This window comes from Manacus vitellinus, unplaced genomic scaffold, assembly GCF_001715985.3.
Source record: "Manacus vitellinus isolate BGI_N305 unplaced genomic scaffold, ASM171598v3 scaffold_12_pilon, whole genome shotgun sequence".
NCBI lineage: Eukaryota > Metazoa > Chordata > Aves > Passeriformes > Pipridae > Manacus > Manacus vitellinus.
This window is the reverse complement of record NW_021938949.1, coordinates 12157014-12175595: the sequence shown is the minus strand read 5'-3', so window position 1 is coordinate 12175595 and position 18582 is coordinate 12157014. Positions and strand designations below refer to the sequence as shown.

Genomic DNA, 18582 nt, shown 5'->3' with positions numbered 1-18582 from the left:
AAACAGCACTTCAGCTTTTCTTTTAAAAACACAATCAAACTAAATAACATTATAAAGCCCTCAAAAGCTTCAACTGGGTGCAAAGCCAGATAATAACCAGCAAATGATACATCCAGATCACAACTAAAGAGGCCACGTATTTCTGCCTGTTAAAACACAGTCTATCCAAATAGAGAATGAAGAAAATAATTTACCTTACAACACCTAACCCTGGCCAGCCAAGATCTTCAATATACAACAGGCCAACTGTTCTTCTCACTTCTTGCTCAAACTCCTCTCTCAGCTGCAGAGTGCTTGTCAATACTGGGATCTTCATCTTCAAGCAGTCCACCAGCTGATCAATGTCTTGTATTTCAGTTCCTAAAACTAAAAAGCAGATGTGGTAGTGAGTGATATATGTGATGGACATCACAGAGATATCTGAATTAAGTAATCTGTGAAGAAGGCTCTCTGCAAGTCAGTCATAAACAGAATTTACAGACAGTATAGAATATCTTGATCTATGTGTTTTTCTTCAATTATCTATCCCCTGATACATCAGAATTAAAAGACGTAAGGATTTCATAAAAGCTAATAAAAAGGATTTTCTCATGTTACAAACTAATAAGGATATGTTACAATATCCTTTTTCATTACATCAGTAGCTGGCATCAGAAAAAAATCCTCTTCCCATAGACCAGCTGGTCACAAATTAGCTCCCATGCTGGTTTAAAACAAAACATCACAGCATCACCAAGTCATTTTATTCTAAAATCTGTTTTTCAGTGCACATCAGGACCCTCTCACATGAGCTACTCCCCCCCCAAGCTAACAGGAGATACTGCATCACCCTGAGCCCCTGCACAAACTGCACTGTGCTAAACTAAGTAGCACAACAGTGCTGGCTTAAACATGAAATTTAAGACACTTTCCAAAACACAGGTTTTGGAAAACAATAATTATAGGAAACCCCACAGATTTAGTAAATAATTATTCTACTAAAGTAGCTATATTTTGAACACAAGCACCTGGCAGTGTTGAAGCCCCTGGGTAGAAAGGTCAGGCATCTGGTGTTTAGCAGTTCAGGGAAGGAATGTAACTGTTAGAAGCAAACAGCTTCTCCCCTTGCTTTTCCTAATGAATTTAAAAAATAACCAGTAAAAGTCTCTCTGCAGAGGTGGTGAGGCAATGTCACCCACAAAGCTGAGCCACCTCTAATGCACCCAGTGCCAAGGTGCAGCAGAACGATAAAACTGAGACAGTTTTGTTTTGTTTGTGAGAAAATCCTCACCACAGGGGAGGAGTTTCTTGAGCACCCCTGCTTTTACAGCAGGAGACTTGTACAGTCCTGCAGCAAATGCCAGCTTTTCCAAGGGGCTGAATGCAGTGAGTGTTACCTGCAGAAGTCATCAGGGGGCTGAAACGCACACACGTGCCCTCATCTTCCAGCTCTACCACATCCACTCCACTGGCAGGAACCAGCTGTGCCAGCTGCTCTCCCAGCTGCAGGAACAGGGCACAGTCAGAGAAGCACACAGAGCACCATGACCCCCTGCAGCCCCTGCCTCAGGCTGTGCCCACAGCTCAGGGGAACCATGTGCAAAGAATTCTCTGTATTTCTCAAAATCAATTCCTGTACCGAAACACTTCAGGCTTGCTGGGGATATGACTCTGACATATCCGTAGAATTAGGAAAATTCAGGATAAGCTACAATTGTTACAAATCATAAGTTTCTGCAGAATTGTCCCTGCCATTGAGTGTGCCATGGTTACAGCACAACCAACCCATCCCAGCCATGTGCTCAGCTCTCGGACAGCACAGGTTTCTACAATTTACCCTCCAGAGCTGGAAAATAAGGCTGTCTATTCAAGAATACACAGACATTGTCAACAGAGTGTCTGGCTGATTTAAAAGAATTCCAAAGTTTTCACATATTCCCACAAGACCAAGAGAAAAGCCAACAGCTTAAGATGCAGGAATGATTTCAGTAGTAATTACATGTAAAATAATCAGAAATGTGAAAGCAGCTTTGCTTCAGAGCCAAATAATCTTTTAAATCCAAAATACCCTGTAGTTTAACTTTAAAACTAATCTAACAAAGGGTTTATAAATCCTAATGAACCCCTGAACCATTCCACTGTCACTTCACTTTCTCTAAAGAGAAAAGCACCAGTTCTTACCCACTGATTGAAAGTGTCATAAATGTGTCTTTCGTTGCTTATGATGGGGTGCTGAATAGTTGAGGCCTGTGCAGCATGTGAGGTCTGATCTGGATTCAAAGATAAAAAAGAATCACAGAAGTGGATTTTTATTTACTCAATTAAACAAAAGGCAACCAAAAATTTAGATAAAAGACAATTACACTTCCTAGATAATGTAACACATTTACACCATGTTCTGGGCCTCAACCAGACCCACAAGGACTTCTTTGCAGAGGTATGTTGAACATGATAAATACTAGAAGTAAAACAGAGTTGAATGTAATTGTTTTAAAAAAAACTCAGAAAAATACTTTTGAGTTTTGAGGTTCAAATGCCTCAATAGAAATAAACTCAGTGTTTTCACAAAGCAAAATTCTGTCACAGCAGTCTGCAATATTTAATTTGATGCATTCAGCCTTTTTTTTTTTTTAAATCAAGTTTTAATGATTACTTGGTTTTAAGCCACACAAAGATGCTACTAAGAATTTAAGAGTCCATTATAAACATAAAACATGCAGAAATGGACCTTTTACATCCTTGTAATTCAGGTGGGTGACTTCTCCCTAGGAAAGCTTTTCAAATCAATGCACAAAGCAATCCACCAAGTCACTGGAGCTGGATGAATAGGTTTACTTTGTGAGTACAACTGTTAATTAGATCAAACCCCAAATCAATACTCCCTCATGCCCGACAGAAAAAATCCACAGGCAATTAAAACCAACACTCACAACAGAACCACTCGTTCCTCTGGCAGTGTTTTGCCTCAGCCACGGACACGTTCCCCCCTCAGGGTGTGCACATACAAACATCACAGCAACATCCTCTGCTGTAACTCAGGAGGCAAAATCCTCTTTTCTGGGAGCACATTTCAGTGCAGGTGTCCTGCTCAGAGACACACGTGGTTCCTGGATACCCATGACAGCATTTCCAGAGCTGTTCCTAATGTATTCTGCTGGTTTTTAATTTATTGCAGCAGCCAAGTGTAATCAGTGAACCAGAGACACGTGGTGCTTGCCACTGCCACAAAGTGTTTGAAAGGAATAGAAAACCTGAACAAACCAAGAGCTTCCTCTACCAGTACAGTCAAACACTGCAGCTTGTGAGAGGCTTCCATCATCTGCTCTCCAGATCAAAATCATATGCAAATCTCTCCTCACTCAAGAAGGCAGAAAATTACTTGTTATGAAAATTTAAAACACTGCAGTCTATCTAAAAAAAGCAGCTGTCACGTGTATGGATCCTGCCACTAGATTATGACCAGCATTCACAATCTTTTAAAAAGCATGTTACCCAAAGTGCACTACATAACATTTATCTCAGATTCATTTAGTGAATTATTAGTTTAAAATACTGTAAAGAGATGGTGGGGGGTTTTTTTGTTCTGTTTTCAATAAATCACATACCTCTATTTGAATATTCCTGGAAAAACTTGAAAACCACCACTGGTGAACTCAGTTCATCTTCAACCTTAAAAAAAAAAAAAAAGATATATTTTCCTGTATTTTTTAGCAGATATATTTTCCTGTATTTTTTTAATACTGTGCATAATTCCTTATTATGCACAGTGTTAAATCTTTCAAAAATACAGGAAATAATTCCTTATTATGCACAGTGTGAGCAGAGCATTTTGTTTTGACAGCAGTAACAATGTTCACACTATCTCAGTATTGGAAGTGAACTCCAGGAGTGGAAGCAAACATCTCTAAACATATGAAAGTAAATCATTAGTCATTCAAGGCAGAACTGTATTCATTTAAGGTATGCATCTTTAAAACTTGGGCACTATAAAGTATAAAATCTAAACATGGTGGTTAGCAAATATACTATAGTAAGTATTATAAAGTTTATTTAGTTTTGAGTATTTTCAAATATTAACATTAAAAAAATTCTCTTGGAAATCACCCCAGAATCACTGGGAAACATCCAGGAAGTTCCAGCAAGAATAATAAGATTATAATTGATCCTGCCCTGGGGATCATTTTCTATACATCAAATGTCAATTAAAATTGGGAGCATGGGGGCAGGGAGTAAAATCACCAAACCCTGCTGGACAGAACATCTCACAGAAGCTGAATTTGGAATGAATATATTATAGGTAATTTCTAAAGCTATTTCTGGTGTAAAAACCTCAGCTGGGATAATTTTTGCATACAATTTCACAGGGCTCTCAGGATGATCTCAACAGCAGGGTAAGATGCAGACAGAATATATGAAAGAGACTTATGGAAACTGTTTTCATAGATGTATTACTGAGAAAATCTATGTTTTAAATGGAATTAAATCAACTTCCGAACACAACTTCTGGATGTTACTCTGTCAGCTCCTGAGAGCATGAGCACAGAGCAGTGGAACAAACACAAACATTTCACTGAACTTGGTCAGAAAACATCTTCAAAACAATGGCTATGATTTAAGTAATATTTTTAAATATCTATTTTAGTCAAAGTTATTCTTATATTTAACAAACACCAAGCTATATAACCAAAGCATTAGAAGTAGACTGTACCGAAGTTTTAATGAAATCCAGGTTTTTCAAGTTTTCCAGCAGCCTTTGACTCTAGAAGACCACAGCAGAGGGGGAACAAAAATGAGAGAAACACAGTTTTAGAAGTTGAAAATTATTCTGAAAAACAGTAACTTCCTGTTTTTGAACAAACCCCTACAACACCTCAGAGACTCATCCAGTTTTTATTTGTAAATTTAGAATGTAAGAGAAAAATATTGTCTGGTTTTAGTAGGACACTGACTACAGAGTGATTTTCACTAAAATAAAGTCTTGGTGTATTTGTTGACAAAGTTCCAGAGATGTTACAACTCCAGTGACCAACTAAAGCAGTGCTGTAGCAAAGTTAACTTTCTCAAAGCTCTCACAGCCACTGGTTCTGGTGGCTTCCTAACATGTTCCTCTTACAAATGACATTCTTACATTGTGGTTTAAGACTATTAATAGACTATTATAAAAACTAAGATCAATCTTAGATGCCACAAAATCTTAATGACTAATGACACTCTCTCACTCTTTTAGGTCTTTCATGCCAAGAGCTCCTTCATTAACTACTGCAGAGACTTCTCATTTCCATTTTGCCCTTCTTTGATTTTCTGTATGTGCTGCACCTTCAAGAAAGTGTTTTGTATGTAAACAACACATTTTGTAACTAACACATTATACTGGACCTTATTTTTACTAAGGTAAGGACTCAACTTCAAAAATAGTGCACTTCCCACTGCATCTCAAGAAATGTTTTGAAGTCCTTCTTCCTAAAAGTAATTTACTATTACTTAAATAAATATGATACCAAGCAGAGTAGAAAAATAAAAAAGCCTTTCTCTCAACAGCTTTCAAGCAAAAACAGTTCAGAGAAGTGACAAAAAGGAAGTGACTATATTATTTCACTGGTTAGAAAGAACAAAGACTGATTATGTCTTGATTAAAAAAAAATGAAATCTAACAGTAAAAGCACATCCTTCCCCCAAACACTCTCCTCTGCTTTCATCATTTGTGTGTAACAATATGAACCAATGTGCTCTGCTGTCAACAACTACACTATTTTTAGTTGATTCTTCTACACTGCATCACAGTCATCAAAGGGATCTGCTGCCAGCTCTCAGGACACACTGCTAAGCTGTTGCTCACCAGCTGAGAGGCGTGTTTTATCCTCTCCACGATGCCATCGTGGCCCAGGTACTGCAGGGAGAGCCACAGGGGCAGGGCACGGAGCTTCTCCACGGGCTGGCTCGATGTCAGCCCGGCTGCCAAGGACTGAGGAGGAAAATGAACAGAACACTGTTAACCTCTCTTCAATGCTGCCATTTTTGCCAGCTTTTAGAAATTATAATTTAGATGTTTATCAAGAACAAGACACTACACTGTGATCAAAATCAAGATTTCAGGGTCTTGACTGAGAAGCTGAACTTACCAAGGATGGATCCTCGTGTCTGTAGAGTGTCACTGCAGGCACAGCTGGGAGCCCCAGCCAGGAACCCAGGGTAAGAGTCATGCTGTCACATTTTGTAGCAGCCTGAAGTTTATTACAGTAAGCAGAATGTAAGCCATATATATTTTGATTAGATCATGACCTTAAAATCTAGAGCACATCATTAAGTTTATAGCTAGAGTAAACATACCAGTACAGAAGAGGAGACATAACCCAAAGCCAAAGTTGCCAGATTCACACTGAAAGAAAGAGTGGGTTTAGAACATATTAAATATATATTAACAGACAGCATTTTAATCTGCAGTTTAAATATTCTATGTTGATGTGTAAAGGGAGGTAATTTTTGTTCATATATTTTTCATTAACAATGCAGTAGATGTTGCTACTTGGTATTCCAAGACTGAAAATTCAAAAGTAAAAATCCATTTCAATCTAAAAGTGTTTCCATCCAACCTTTGGGGAAATCATCCCCTAAAGTGCTATTCATAATTTAGCATCAATTTGGTATCAGAAATAAATAGTATGCAAATATAACACTATACTATGAACCAAGAGAAACAGTCTCTCTACTCCAGGCTCAATCTTGGAGCACTGGAGTCTTCATTGACATCGTCTAAGTTCTTGGAATTTCATTTTCTCTTGGTTTAATCCCCCTCTCAGTTATGATGCACACTGCACTTGCTGCAGCCTTCTTGACAACCTTCATAAAGTGTCATCTATTCCACACTCATTTCATTCTCCCTTCTCATTCTCAAAAATCACTGTAGAACGTCCTCCCTCACTTAGAAGGTCTTTGAGGCCTCCCTGGCCTAGAAGGTCTTTTAATTCATACTTCAAGCTCTTCAAAGAAAGGGCAGATAAGATTACCATATGAATAAAAGCAATCACCAATCTATCTTGAAATAACCTCTCTAATTAATTCTTCCTATGTATGTAAATCAATTTCCATCTCAAAACGACCAAATTATAACCATATAAAACGCTTAATATGACAAAAATAAAGCTGGCCCTGTGGCTCCCTACCAGCTGATTAGCTGTAAAATTACGTGCTAAGAATTAGTTAAGACTTTGTAATGAATACAGTTACAGAGAAATAACTTCCCAGTTCATACCCTTCCACGTGGAGCCACATGTTGTACTGCTCACAGAGCTCCTTCAGCCGGCCCAGCTTGTCCGTGTGCCCCGCGCCGGGAGTGCCTTGGTGGGACAGGGAGAGGGAATGACACAGGGTCAGGGCTCTGCATAAAGCACCTCTTGTACTGGGTAACATCTCAGATATTTTTCCAAGTGCAAAGCAAGTAACAGTCACCCCCATCATTTGTACTGAGAGCAAATTTTGTTCACAAGCATTTGCGTTTAGTTAACTAGAAGAAAAAGGAAATTTTTCAAGCTAAAGCTGATGGCACATCCATCAAAAACTCTGAAGTGTTAACAGGAAACTGATTTTCAGCAAGAGATTTGCACTCACTAAAATAAGTTATAGTCATATTAATACATCAACTGACGTGAGCAGAACTGCAGCAGTGTAATCCAACTTAAAATCAGCTAAATAAAAACCCCTCTAGACAGATAATTATTGTGTGGTCATTAAGATATTTCTTGATATGCAACCACTAAGCTGCTTAAGCGAATATATTTTTATTTTTATATTATCTATGTATTTGTGAAATAGCAGAGTTTATTTTTTATTGTTTGTCCATAGCACTTACCAGCATTGGCCACAAGCAACAAAGGCAGTTTTCCAGACTCAACATCATCTTTAATCACTCTGTCCAACAGAGCAACATCCTGTTATCAGTAAGAAAACAATATGTTTGTCAAACACCAAATTGTTTCTCCTGAAGTGGAAAAATGCATTAAAAATAGAAATGGACATGATTGTGGCTTGCAGCTTCTTCTTCTCAAAGGCAAAATAATCTGAAGGTCAAATAAAGCACTTGTGAAAAATACAACACAGATGCATCATGTAGTTTGTAAAGGTACCTCTGAGTACTCGTGGTTTAGAAATCTTGCACTAAAAAGCACCTTACTTAAATACCATTAAAAATATTTTGCAAATTACAAGACCAGGATGCAAGCTGCTTTTAGAAAACTTCCATCTGTGATTTGTGCAGCTATAAAACAGAAGACTTAGAGGGTGAAAGTATGTTAATAAGCTTTTCCTAACGACATAATTGACATTCATTTAATGAGGCTAAAATAAAAAGCCAACAAAAAAAAAAAAGCATAACCAAAGAGCTCTTAGGAAAGACAAACTTACCATTTGGTGCTGAGATCCAAACATAGTGTTACAAGGCACACGGCACATGCAGGAAAGGGGCAACCCCAGCTGCAATAGAAATGATGGAATTTCAGCCACTGAGAAACACTTGTTTCCTGTGTTCACAGAAATACACAGAAACCAGTAGACAAGAGAAACCTTTATTTATGTTATAAAGTAAGTTTCCTTAGCACTATTTTCTTGTATCAAAAAGTTTCCATCAACATTTGGCTTACCAAGGACACTGACTTACTCAATCAACTTTTACCACCTACTTCCCGAGTACTTTTGGCTGAGACAAGTTCCATCTATGATACCATTTTCACTTCTCTGCAGTCCACATTTTTGAGCTGTGAGTAGTACCTCTGCCAGCCATTTCCAAGGGTCTAAAAACCCTCAAGGGCCTCAAGAACTTGACTCTTCCTTTCAGTGCATGCTGTGTTTGAAAACTATCACCAGTGCACCAAATGTTAGATAGGCCATAGGAAAGTCTGTATATGCCCCAATTAGCTCATTTAAGTCTACAAACACTCATGCAAATAACTACTTGGAAAAACCAGTAAGTTTTAAGCATAATTAGGAAAAAATGGGTTTCTTTAAAGTGCTGGGTTGTGGGGGTAATCTTACTATCCCAAACAAGACCTTCTGAAATTGCATCAGCACAGCCTACTCCTCCCTAAACAGTGTTTCTTTAAGAAAATATAAATATTTATTGAACATAGCAGTATAGGGGCATCATTCAGTACTAATTCTGCAATAGTTCAGTGTGTTTGGGCTCAGGTCTATTGCACCACGGCCAACATCTTATGTAAAGCACAGTGCAATGTAGAAACAATCACTCATTTTTTAAAAAGTTACCACATAGGATCCTTTCATTGGAAATATGCAGAAAATTTCTCTTCCTCCCACTGTAATGCTGCTGCAAAACACAGGCAGTAAATGAAAACTGAAAGTATTTTTCCCAGACCTACTTGCAAGCTCTGCTTGCAGCCAAATCCCCAACTGATTGACTTTACCTGATTGCAGAGAGCTTGGCCCAGGCCTGTTCTGGCTGCAGAACTGATGTATATGACAGGCTGCTTGGAATAGAGCACGTTGAACCCTTCTATTGTGTAATCGTCATAGCGCGTGTGGATAACGAGGCGACAGATTTTTAGGAGACCTTCACGATCATCTTCATGATAATAAGCTGATCCATTTTCATACCTGCAAGAAAAGCCAAGAAAATATGACCAACAAAACCAGTCTAGTGACTAAAATAACACTGACCAGCAAAGGAGCTCAGCGGAGGACAAATGATAACAAACCCTTCTCTTTTCCCAGGTTAAAGCAGATTAGAAGACAACTTTGATAAGACAGGCCAAGATTAAACAATGAGCCTAGTATATGTTTTCATTTAGACACAAAGACAGAATAAGAAAGGAAAAACATCTGGGTTCCTAAGATTGCCTTTACACAGTTCAAAACCTTGCTTACTAAGAGCAGAGTGCAGCAGGAGGCACACTAAAGGCTTCATTCTGGTGTTAATATATATGTAAATTCTGGACTGCTAATTTTAAAGAGAATGCAACCTGACATTCTTTAGGCTAAGTTAAGGCTGTGTTTCAGACCTTTCAAATATTTGTAAGCTTGTGGCACAGTGTGTTGGTTCTTCTGTTGACATCCCTAGTCCATTTTTAAACAATCATCATTACCTACTCACACATAACTTATTCCCAGTGACTCACCTGAAAAGCCTGCAGAGCCAGAGAGTAGTGTCAGAAAGGATCCTTGTTGTAAGTTTTCTCAGTCTTTCCCTGTCCAGCACAGATATATAAGCAGCCAAACTATGTCCCAGTAGAGCCATGTGACCCTGTTCACCAACATTTTGGAGTCTGCAAGGCAGAACAGAGTAACTGTCAATGAAATACAAGCCAGGGACATTACAGTAAATTTAGGTTTATGAGTTTTTAATGTGGAGTGGCAGAATTCCTTGACATGCAATTTAAATATTTAGCAGAGAGAAGCACAGTGTATGACAGTCACCCTCCTGCCACTGTGCATTACACACTGAACTGCCAGTGCACACAGAAGCTCTTGCACTGCACTTGGCCTAGAAACACCTCAGCTGCCTTTGAGCCCATCAGCCAACACCAGCTGGAACTAAGCACCTTATCTGCACTGGGACTTTAAAGTGCATCCAACACACACCCTCTCTCTCCCCACGCAGAGGACACTCAGGAGACTTAACAGTTTTAGAGGCACAGTTTTTATTTGTTTCATGGGGGGTTTTTGTTTGTTGGTTATTTTTTCTTGTGGGTTTTAGGTGTCTTTTTAATCCCCAAAATGTTCTTCAGATATTAAGTTTTCAATTATCTTCTGCAGATTAGTTAGCATTATTTCCATTTGACAGAAAAATGGAAACAAATTTTATTTCTAAGTCTGCAGAGATACATGGTAAAAAAAATTATCTGTATTCAAAGCAAGAAGACTTTCAGACTTAAAACAACTTTCAGAAAGTAGAAAAAATGAGCTGTCACATCAGAAACAACACCCTTGTATAATTCAATTTAGTTACTAGTAATGAAAGCTTTATAATTTTAATAAAGCCAAGCCTCATATATAAGCTCTATAATAATCAGGACATAATAAAATCAGGTCTCCTCCACACACAGTAATTGATATTGGCCTTACCGATAGGACTGAGAAGTTTCCTCTTCCTCCTCTCCATGCATTAGGTTCTGAACCAACTGAAGTATGCTCACCATATCCTGGCCACTGGCAGGGGAAAACAAAACCCACATTAAAAAACAAAAAGGAAGGTAAGTGCCAGCATCTAAAAGAGGCCACGTGGGACACTGCACAGCGAGACATGAGCACTGCACTTCTGCTGAATGTCGAGAACAGCAACAAAACAGCTCCTTGCTCTCGGAAAAACAGACCACAAAGATGAGGATGCTGAATCAGTGAATTCAAAACTGTACCTAATTATTGTAGGAGACTCAGAAAAACAAATCTTCTGATATCTGAACACTTGGACTGAAAAGTCTGACTTGACAACATTGCATTGCTGCTGCAGAGCAAAGGAAAGGAGTATCTGAGGATCTGCATTTTTCTTCACGTGAACCAGCTTCAGCTCATAACTCAGCAACCTCTTAAACAATTACCCACAAATATCAGTTTCTGACAAATAGAAGCTATGTTAGACTCCTGACATGATGCACTCTAACATGGTGAGACTGGGAAAGATCCACAACACTTCACCTTTTATAATTTCAGCTAAAATTTACAGTAATGTAAGAACTCACCCTCTGAGCGTTGAAATTGCTTTTTATTAGTAGAAAAGATAATTCAGTGTCTCCACTCAAAACCAGGTTTATCTTCTGTACACTAAAGACTTAAATAGCTTTTGCAATACTTTCTGTACTGCTAACCTGAGCTCCTGCAGGATGTCTTCCAAAGAGGACACAATCAATTTACATCTTAATTTTCAGGTACAATGGCCTTACCTGCCTCATGCACAAGAGCTCTGTTTAATTTTTGAAGACAGCTGCGCTGAAAAGGTGTGGGGGGGTTGTTTTGTGGCTTTGGGGTTTTTTAAGGTTTTCTCTCTTATCCTCAGCGGTTTTTTTTAATCCAGGTGCTTTAATTCAATAGCAAAAGTTTGTTTATGTTTGCTTTGAGTTGGAACCACAGCTGTAGGCATCAATACTTCATCAGATTCCAAGAGTTCACAATTTCAGTAACTAAGGACAAGTAATCTTTCTTTCTTTTTTCTCCCTGAGTATGGAAATAGTTGGTATGATGATAAAATTATTTTTTCCCCTATGTGACTATGGGAAAAAGTTTATTAATAATGCCTGGAAAATGTTAATGTTTGCATTGGGGTGTCCTGTGCAGGGCCAGGAGTTGGACTTGATGATCCTGATGAGTCCTTCCAACTCACTATATTCTACAGTTAATGATTATATATGATATATGATTAATACTAAAGTTGCCTGGAAGACAAACACGCTATGTATATTTTACAGGTTTTGAAAAGAGCATTATCTAAAAATTCTTGCTGCCTACCTGCCTTGCAGTGGTCCAGGAATGTCCTTCCGTGCATATTTCTTTTCATTTTCCTCCTCCACTTTTCTAAGTTAAAGACACAAGAATAAACTATGCATTTAGTTTGTGTTTTATAACATCGAATAAGTAACTGACTTTGACTTGCAGAAATACATACTGACATGTTTGCAATCTATTTCACTGACAACAGGTTCAGAAACAAATCAGATGAGACCAACACAAAAGTTCAGCTCAAACTGAATTAAAGAGTTCCCAAGTTTTCGGGTTTTGTTCTTAAACAGAAAGCTTACAGAGAAGTCTCATACATACACTAATTAAAAATTACTTGCACTGCAATAATAATAAAAAAATCTCACATCTCTGAAAAATCAGGCTCACTGGACATATTCTGAATACTACAGAACCTGCATAAAAATACGTACATTTACTTTAAAAATCCCATCACCTGAGAAACAACACTGATTTGTGAAGGTGTAAGCTTCAAAATGGCAATATGACCATAAACTACTAAGAAAATGAGTTTTTTTCTGCTTAATGCCAGCAACACCAATAACCTTCCCCTTAGCACAAAGAGCTGCTGGGTTTGTATTAAACCCTCTGCATGTACCTCTGATTGTCTTCCAGCATCTTCATGGCTTCGTTCAGGTTCTTTCCCATTTCTGCCAGAGTAGGGTCAACCATCTTTCAGGAAAAAGAAAACAACTTTTAAAAAAAGATCAAAAAACATTTATCTTACTACTGTCCCCACAGCATCCTCAATACAAATTCATGCACCGGCCAGATTCTTTTAATAAGCCTGTAAATAGTAATTTAAAATATGCTGAATATCCTGAACTCAAAATATACAAAATGAGAAAAATCCTACTAACCTAAAATAAACCAAAAGAAAACTCAACTGTGATGTGGATTTTATTATTGATAGATCCAATCTTTTTCTCCACAAGGAAAGTCAGATTTTTTTTTCAGACAAATAAATGTTCAAGTGCTCCTTATAATGCTTGAACTAAAAAAAAAAGTATGTACCATATTAGTTATTTTTTCCCCTGAACCAATGATCACCTCAAAGACAAGCAAGCAGCATTACCCAAAGAACTGCTTCTGCTCTGAAGAAGTCTCTTTTATGAACTTTAATCCAAGAGGCCTGACAGAAGTTTGTGGCACTGACACAGGAGATCTGGACAGGAACATTTACCCATTTAAATGGGTAAATCCCATAAGATGCCCTTTGAAGCTTCCAAAGAATGTGAAAGGTGTCATCTGGCAGAATCTGATTTACCTACAGTGATCAATATTTGAAAAATCAATATGCCCCAACATGAAGGTAGAAGGCAACACCACTGGTAAGACCCCTCACATTAGACAGCAGAGAACCCTGAAATACTCAGGTGACCCTGTTAGAGTCTCTTCTCCCTGCCTCTGCAGAGCCTCCATAAATTCCACACCAGCCCTTTTTCAAGCCATCAGCCCACCCACCAAAGCCTCTGGGAGTTACCCCTGCAGGCTGCTGAGGTTGGGGGGTACCAGGGTAAGGGGTGGGGGCTGCTTAAAGAAAAAATCCCAAACAAGTTTAATATTTGAACATCCACTATCCCCACTGCAGGGATCTAGAGCAGCTTGTCTGCTATGGTATTTTAGCAGCATTATTCCTACAGGCCAACTTTCCATCACTGCTGATGCAACACATGCACCAGAGGCAAATGCCTTTGCTCATGCAGATGCAGACACAAAAGCAAATTTAATCACTGAAGGTAGTGGGATTCATTTAAGTGAAGATTTTACACTATTTTCATCTGGAGGACTGATAGAAAAACAACAAAAAAAAAAGTTGAGAGCTACTATATGTTCAAAGACTATTTTTACCAAAATATTTTGAGATTTAACTCATATCATAGCAAGTGGTTGGTGGCTGAAAAAATCAGTAGCCAGGCATGGGCACAGTGATCAGACCCAGACTGACAGCTCTCTATCCTGTGGCTTTAGAAGTGGCCAGTAACAAATGTTTGGGGGAGGAACAAAAGAACAGTGCAAATATTGAGTAATATTTGCCCACCAGAACTCTCAGCATTCAGCAATAAACAGGTTTTTACACTTCAGTCTTCTACAAAATCCACTGGGTATGAAGGCCAAAACTTCATCTAGTTCTGAGTGAAAAAGCATTACAAATACAAACAGTTCAAGACCTCATCACAAGGATTAAAAAAATCCACACACACTGCAAGCATTCAATAGTGAGAACACAATATATATAGCTAAAAGAAAAACCTAAATATAATCTTTGGCAATATTTCCACACAATTGCAGTGGTTTCCAGAGTTGCACCACATCAAAGAAAACCTGAAAAGAAGTTCAGGGGAAAAAAAAACCCAAACAGTTTTCCTCCTGGGAGCCCTTAAGGGAGTAAATGACAAGACTAATTTGCTGATTGTGATTATCTCACATAATTTAATTCAGGCTGCCATAAAACATGATCAATGGCTGGAAGGCAGTTACTTGTTTGAACCTCCCTTAGCATCACGTGCCAGTATTCAAACAGCTCTGCTGTAGATGAGGACACAAGATGCAGAGGCTTTACAGAAAGGGCTCTGAGCTGCTTTTGTTTGCTACCAACATCAAATTCCCATCATATGTTACAAACCACACACGCTCACCTGTGACTCATCCTGCCTCACTAATAATTACTCACCCATGAAACCCTCCTGCCAGTAAGCTGGCAGAGTAAATACATAAAATACAGCTTCAAAACTCCTAAGAAGATGCACTAAGCTCCATAAAATGCTATGAAATCCAGAAAGTCCTTGAATTCTAATGTGGGCTTAATTGGGAAATGAATCCCTTCTGCATTTTTCCACTTGCTAAGTGGATATACAGCAACTTAGCTCTCCCTTGAATTATGGGAAGAGAAGAAAGCCCACCTTTTACTGCTGAATTTCATATATATAAATATATATATATATATGCTCCTCCTCTGCTCACATTAGTAAGGGCATGGAGGTGGGAAGCAGGAGATCTGCTTATTTTAAGCAGCAAGAAAAATAGGTGTGGCAGAGTTGCAGCAAGAAACCAATTACTTAAGAAAGGTTTCTGAACCCACTTTAATAACACGCCATAATAAAGTAGTATATTCCTTTAGTTTTGTCTGTAAATGAGACCAAGTGTGTACAGAATCCAATCAGAAATAAACTGAATACTTTTTTTATGGCCTTAAACAGTTTTTAAGAACGACTGGTGGATGAGTTCTTCAATATCACCTCCTGAACCACAGGACAACACACTTTTTGAGGGGGTTAAAGCAGCTGCACTCACTCCCTCCCCTGGTACTGCAGGGTCTGGCTCTGCTCACAGTCAGGGGAGCCTTTGACCACAGAGTTCCAAGATGTGACTCGTCCTCCCAAGTTCTAGGGAGGCACTAGCCACAGCTTCTTCCTTCCAGGTGTCCGTTCAGCTTCCCAACACCTCCTGCCTCCTTCAGCCCCTCAAAGACCCTGACACACCCTGACCTGCTTTGCCTTCTGTCATTCACTGCCTTCAGGATGTGTTCATCCAATTCTCTGAGGTTATCCTGCAACAGGGTTGATTTGGGGTTACTTCCCTATTCTGTAACCAATCTAGTACTGTTTTTTTCAGCACTTTGAACTGTAAACTGTTAAAGATTTTATGAGCATTATGTCACACCTTGGAGTCACTTGGCAGCTGGGGAAAGGATAAGGGGACGTTCTCCAGCTGTGATAAGACTGAACATTAAGTGCAAATTCAAAAAAGACAATGTTGCTTCATATACTGGTTTACAGTCTTGATTCTACATTTCTGTAGCTGTACTCCTAATGAAATAAAGGGATGATTTTTAAACATTACATAAACTAATGTGTGTGCAAAGCAACTCAGAGGTGTAGCTCATTTCCTATTTCATGGGAAGTACACCTGAGTTTCCCACTACATTATTTTAATTGCCTAAAAGAAAGTTTTACCATCAAAACCCAAAAACTTATTCTCAACACTAAATTAATCTCAAACAATATCAGTATTCAGCCCAAAGAATATTGTGTTTATTCTCCAGGCTAAGAAAAGTTTAAGATAACAAAAAAGAAAGCAGCCATTTCATGACTGCTGGGCTTGAATAAAAATGGCACTGTGTCACCACAAGGCTTATAGATATTTACTCTTTGAAGCTTTATTATCTCCTGACATGCAGCAGGACCTGCATGCAGGTGCTGTCACGAGTTTTCTGTAAAATTACCAGGATGTTGTGGTAAATAGCACAGTAACAGAAGACAAAAGCCATGGGCTGAGCAAGAAACCAAAACAGTTTTTCATGTTTAGGGAAAACACTGTTGTAGAGACAGCAAGAAGTTACAAGTGGAAAATGTACACTGTTTTACCACTGACAAAGTCACCTAACTTGAAATGTTCAAACCCTTCAGAAAACTGGTCACTTATACCAAAATATAAATGGAGGAAAAATCAAAATAAAAACCCACATATATGTATAAAAAAATATTTTAAAAAGCACAGCTCTGTTAGCCAGAGTTATGATTTAACACAGAAGAATTTAATTTGAAGTTCACCCAAAAAAAGATTTCTGGATTTCAGACAAAATTGAATTGGAGTTATACCACTTATGACACACAATTAATACATTAAAAAAAAAAACCACAAAAAAAAAGTGTGATAAAACAAAGTCAATTTTCAAAATCAAACTATGAGACTTGGTGTGCACACCTGTGTGTCAAATTCTGCAGTGGTTTTCCTTGCAGTCCTATTGTGCAATGTCTTCAATTCTCAGGAAGTTTCTCATCTGCTAAAAAAAGTCTTTTTCCATTTGCAAGAACCTAATGACTGCAGTCACTCAATGCCACTGCATTACAGCTAATTAGGTGATTGTACCAAAATGGTCAGGAAAAATACAAAGTTGTGACAAATTTGAATATGAGTTAAAAAGTATTTCTCACTGGCATCCCAATCAGCTGCATGTATAAAAACATGAGGAGGAGAGAACACATGGTTCAAATAAAAGAGTCTCTGATCTGTTATGATAATGCTTAAATAACCACAAGATAAGTGGACACACATTGTCTGAAGATAAATGTATCCCATCTTGGATGAATTTGAAATTTATTTATTTAGGGAGAAGACTTATCATGACATCTCATACTCAAGACTAGAAAAAATGCAAATTGTACAGATTTACCACAATCTTAACCAGACTATTCCAAGAGGGCACTAACCTCCAAGTGGCTCCAAGACCATAATCTTATTGTGGCATGTTATTACATACAGGAATACAACTTTTATACAACAAAGAGAGAAAGTAAAAAAAAGGTAACTGTTTATACACATCTATCCGCATATATTGAAAAAACAGACATACAAGTTTTTGTAGGGCCCTCACCATTACAGACTATTCCTTACATCGAGAATACAAATAATCAAAACATGGACTTTCTGTAGATATTTCATTCTTACACAGTGGTTTTATTGTTTCTTATGATGAACTAGTCAAGCAAATTTCTAAGAACTTTGTCAGTACTACCCCTGACATGTACTAATGAACCTTCTCTAAATAACTGCATTAACTCTCTTTGAGTCCATTTGACAGAGACCATACTCCAAGCTACTATTTCGATTAAGTTTTACTTCATAACTAAAACCTTTCAGAACAAGCAACAGTCACTGTAACTTTTGTCAGCACTAGTAAAGAACTTAAGCTTTTGAAGACCACCAAATACTCTATAACACCGTATTCTTCATGTGGATTGCAGCATATCGAACTTTTTTGCTACCAACCCTTTAGCCACATGAGGAAGGTGCTTCCTGGAGTTCCTAACCATCCATTTCACCGGAGCACATCCCATTTAAACTTCTCTGGGCAATCCCAAAGCTCACATGAAACCAAACGTGCAGTCGATGATGCAAGGAGGGGCGTGCGTGCACTGCCAACCCCTGAGCACCCAAAACATTCATTATCCTAAATGGCTCCAGTCCTCAGGCAGGGGGACAAGCGGCAGGAGCCCCTCGAGGGCGGGTGTCCCGCAGGCGTGGGGCACCCACGGACTCACCGTGACAGGGGCAGAGCGGGCTCTGTCACTCGCCCACGGTGTTACTCGGCCAGTGTTTGCTCTGCACAGTGCACTGGGCAGCAGAGCGAACACAGGGCATCAA

The 18582-nt window shown here is 38.6% G+C and overlaps 1 protein-coding gene across 1 annotated transcript in view; it reads right to left on the bottom strand.

Moving 5' to 3' along the window:
• PDXDC1 (pyridoxal dependent decarboxylase domain containing 1) overlaps positions 1-18582 on the bottom strand; it is a 27349-nt gene extending 8767 nt beyond the window's left edge. Inside the window, exons 1-17 of the mRNA XM_008923495.3 lie at positions 18480-18582; positions 13034-13107; positions 12427-12492; positions 11050-11133; positions 10104-10250; positions 9393-9582; positions 8377-8445; positions 7826-7904; positions 7229-7313; positions 6307-6355; positions 6099-6200; positions 5816-5941; positions 4688-4738; positions 3585-3648; positions 2161-2249; positions 1377-1482; positions 195-366 (exon numbers count right to left, since the gene is read on the bottom strand). Coding sequence (XP_008921743.2) covers positions 195-366; positions 1377-1482; positions 2161-2249; positions 3585-3648; positions 4688-4738; positions 5816-5941; positions 6099-6200; positions 6307-6355; positions 7229-7313; positions 7826-7904; positions 8377-8445; positions 9393-9582; positions 10104-10250; positions 11050-11133; positions 12427-12492; positions 13034-13107 — 1553 coding nt within the window. The 5' untranslated portion in view covers positions 18480-18582. The remainder of the gene's footprint in view (positions 1-194; positions 367-1376; positions 1483-2160; positions 2250-3584; positions 3649-4687; positions 4739-5815; positions 5942-6098; positions 6201-6306; positions 6356-7228; positions 7314-7825; positions 7905-8376; positions 8446-9392; positions 9583-10103; positions 10251-11049; positions 11134-12426; positions 12493-13033; positions 13108-18479) is intronic.